Below are 3674 nucleotides of genomic sequence, written 5' to 3' on the forward strand. Positions count from 1 at the left end.
TCACACGAGAAATGAGAAATATAATGAACATTCTTATTCATAATAGCACTCCCGAATTTTTCACATATTTAGCAGCAAAAACAGAAGGACATATTTTACTATTCTGAACAAAGGAAACACCAACAACACTGCAGCAAACATTTCACAAAAACTTCAAATGAAACAACAAGACACTGTTCAAAACGGCCACCGAAATTATGTAGCATTTCTGTTAGATATTATAGGAACATAAAAGACTCCAATCAGAAGAAAAATCATTTAAAAAAAATTAATCTAGTCCTACGAAAAGGAGTAGCATATCTACTCAAGCCACTTGGTTTGATATTGTAATTTTATTTTATAACTCATCAAGTCTGGTTTACCGTCCAAATAATTTCCTTCTGTAAAAATGAATGAAAAAAGAATAAAAATACATAAAATAGACGATGCACCCTTATAGAAAAAAATAAAAAGAAAGAGAAGCAATAATCAGAAGCCAGTGCTGAATGTAGATAACGTGAAGCGTTAAACAACAACAACAACAACAAGCACCCCGAAATTAAAATGCTCTCAGATTATCCAGTGATAAATTAAACATTGTTATTACATGTTATGCTTTTGGTAGCTTTGTGAATTGTTGTTGTCCTTTCAGATATTGTCCTTCAGTATCCGACACAAGAATCAGCGTGCATTGCTTTTTATTAATTAAAAACGTATACTTTCCATAAATCATATTTATAACCAAACCAGGAAAATACAGCTTTCCCCCGGTGCTTCTGGTTTACTCGTCAGATTTGAGTGTGTGTGTGTCTAAGTGTGCCTAATAGCCTGTACTTGTCCCAGTCAATAGGCTTTTAATATCAAAGCGTCTGAAATAGCCTATATGTGTATTCTGAGCACATGTACTGGGCGAGATTATATCATAGAAGGGCTCAGATAATTGTGTGAAGTCTTCCCTAAAAGTTGCACATATTATATTAATAGTAGTAAGGTGAATTTTGACCTCAAAGTGATGGAGCCTCATGCCGACAAAGTTGAAAAACACACAGATTACTGAAATAATCTCAGGTTTAGATTACTGTTCATTCGTCGCACACCGCTCTTAATCCGCACAAGTAATATCATCCTTAGATAATAATATGTCCCTGGATATTAGAAAAATGCATCGAGGGAATATGCATATACTGTAAAAATTATATATATATATTTTTTTTATTGTTGGCACTTTTTGGATCATTTTAATTTAATTATTGCCGAATAAAATCGAAACTCTCAGACAAATCCAGCAGGAATCCCTTTTTCCACATTTATCCCCCTATAAGGTAATTGTTCATCTTTAAGATTTTTAAGAGTTTTATATTTTATTAGGTATTATTATTTCATATTGTTACGATTTTTTTTATTTTACTTAACTTTATTCTTTTTATTTTATAGAATATTTACATATTATTTTTGTTGTGGAAATTTGCATCGAAGCAGCCTGATCGAACACCTCCAACATGTTCTGTGGCAACAACAACAAAAAAAAGTCTCTCTCTTTCATGAGAGACAGAAGCAGGCAGGTGAAGTGTGTGGCTATTTGCCTGATAAAAGAGCTGTGACAGACAGACAGACCGAATCTGAATCTCTGCTTTCCTGTCGGCACGCAGCTCCAGGAGATGGCTGTGCGAAGCTGCCAGACATGCTAGTAGAGGTGGGGGGGGATCAAAGTTAAAGGCTTTTCTATTCCTCTCTGATTTAGGCTGTCGCTGTGCCAACGACGACACCTTGAAGGGCGATAGGAGCGAGCGGGTGTGAAAAGGGGCGAGTATAAAGTCGGTGGCTTTAAAAGCGCTCGCAGCATTTATCATTGCTCTGAACCTCTACTGCGCTAATTCACGACTATGGCATTCTTTTTTGACCAATCGTTGGATTTGGTTAAAAAAATAAGCGTGGAGACAGAAAGAGATTTTATTTTCAACACAAGCATGGTCCAGTTGACAGGTGAGCATAAAAACCCATTAAACAGCATGTTGGATTGATACAAGCTATTTTGGATACTCCTTCTTATTATTCTCGCCTGTGTATAGTTAAAGAACTCTGGCATTCTTATAAAGCATTTCTTCCTAACAGTCGAGACGATAGTGTGTGTGTGTGTGTGTGTGTGTGTGTTTTCTGACAACACTTATCTGAACAATTGATCTTTAGATGTAACCAGCAAGCATTCGTTGTCTCCTGAGCTCGAAAGGACTCACCATGCTGAGGGGCAAAGGAAAAGAAAGAGGACGATTTTCAGCCGCGCGCAGTTGTCGGAACTGGAGCACGCTTTCATGATCACGCCGTATCCAGACATCACTCTGCGCGAGCGACTGGCTGCACTCACGCTGCTTCCAGAAAGCAAAATCCAGGTCAGAAAACTAGAGAATGCTGTGCATTATTATTGATTTGTCTTGATTTCACATCTTAATATTTCTTTGCAGGTGTGGTTCCAAAACAGACGAGCTCGCAGTATGAAAAGCAAGAAGTCGAGCACAGCAGTTAGGAGGAGTCCAGGCAGGGATGCGAGCTCTCACTCTATAACCAATCTTGATTCAAACCCGGAACAAATGTATGGTGTTCCAGAACAAAGAGACAGACCAGAGGCCTGCAGAGGCCACCAGCAAAGCCTTAGACCAGCTCTCAGTTCCTGGTCTCAGAATCTTCCGCATCCAACGCCACCCACACCAGCCATTTCTCCAGAGCTGCCCGGAGGTCTCCAGTGGGGGATCAGACAGGCTGAAACCCCTGGAGCTTCATCTTTCTCCAGCTGCCCATCCGACAGGTTGGCTCACTATCCATTCCAAAGCCAGTCAAGCGGTCACTGGCAGATCAACTGCTTTTCAGCTCACCCTGAAGGCTTCTCCGGGCATCAGCTGAAATCTGATTGTGCTGCCAATCAGGCCATATATTCTTCCATGTCTGTGGACCAAGCGATGCCTGCACATCAAACCAGTTTGGAGGAAGCGCTGCAAAGACAGGCTCTGACACACTACCCTCAGACCTCACTGGGAGACATCTCCGACCTCATATATAAAGCAGCTGTAGTCACCAATCTGGAAGACTGCTAGTACAGTTTGATTTGTTTAGTTGTTCATATGTGTTAATGATTTCATGATTTTTTGCTATTTTGATAATTGCAAATGTGAAGAGCTATAGTTTAGGATTGTCCAACAAGATTGTGAAAATGTTATGCAATCTGCCAACTGTAAAAAAAAACGAGTTGTTTCCTCGTCAGTTAGTTTTTGATTTAATACAGTTATTTTGGTTTTAAACAGTATGTCTTTCTGTAAGTGTGATGGGAAAAGTTTCTTCTGTATTCTGTTTTTATTAAGATGTTTACATGGTGTGCATTGATATTTATGTAAATTAATCACTTGTTAATCTATTTATTTGCATTTAACCAATTAAAGGTATCTTTGTCATATATTTTTTTGTCATATATATATATATATATATATATATATATATATATATTTTTTTTTTTTTAATGATGTCTGACAATACTAATTTTTCATAAGAAAGCATCTTGTTTGTTTAATAATGCAAAAGGTACTAATGTACTACACAAATCAGTTTTGTTTTGACTAATCGTTTATTCATAACATCAAAAACATTTTTATTTAATCTTAAATATAAGACAATCACATCAGATATCAAATGTGTTGCAGTATTGCAGG

The 3674-nt window shown here is 37.6% G+C and overlaps 1 protein-coding gene across 1 annotated transcript; it reads left to right on the forward strand.

Moving 5' to 3' along the window:
- The first annotated feature begins 1600 nt into the window (after positions 1-1600).
- On the forward strand, positions 1601-3065 carry sebox (SEBOX homeobox). The gene is made up of 3 exons (XM_016505339.1): positions 1601-1962; positions 2167-2366; positions 2439-3065. Exons 1-3 carry the CDS (start codon positions 1863-1865, stop codon positions 3063-3065), a joined length of 927 nt encoding a protein of 308 aa, XP_016360825.1. The 5' UTR covers positions 1601-1862.
- Positions 3066-3674: the final 609 nt, after the last annotated feature.

This window comes from Sinocyclocheilus anshuiensis, unplaced genomic scaffold (genome assembly GCF_001515605.1).
Source record: "Sinocyclocheilus anshuiensis isolate Anshui unplaced genomic scaffold, SAMN03320099.WGS_v1.1 scaffold238, whole genome shotgun sequence".
Taxonomy (NCBI): domain Eukaryota; kingdom Metazoa; phylum Chordata; class Actinopteri; order Cypriniformes; family Cyprinidae; genus Sinocyclocheilus; species Sinocyclocheilus anshuiensis.

Excerpts from the sequence above, each read along its gene's own strand:
- sebox (XM_016505339.1), top strand. The coding sequence starts at position 1,863 with ATGGCATTCTTTTTTGACCAATCGTTGGATTTGGTTAAAAAAATAAGC. Across the intron at positions 1,963-2,166 it reads AAGCATGGTCCAGTTGACAG|ATGTAACCAGCAAGCATTCG; the intron begins GTGAGCATAAAA and ends ATTGATCTTTAG. Across the intron at positions 2,367-2,438 it reads TTCCAGAAAGCAAAATCCAG|GTGTGGTTCCAAAACAGACG; the intron begins GTCAGAAAACTA and ends ATTTCTTTGCAG.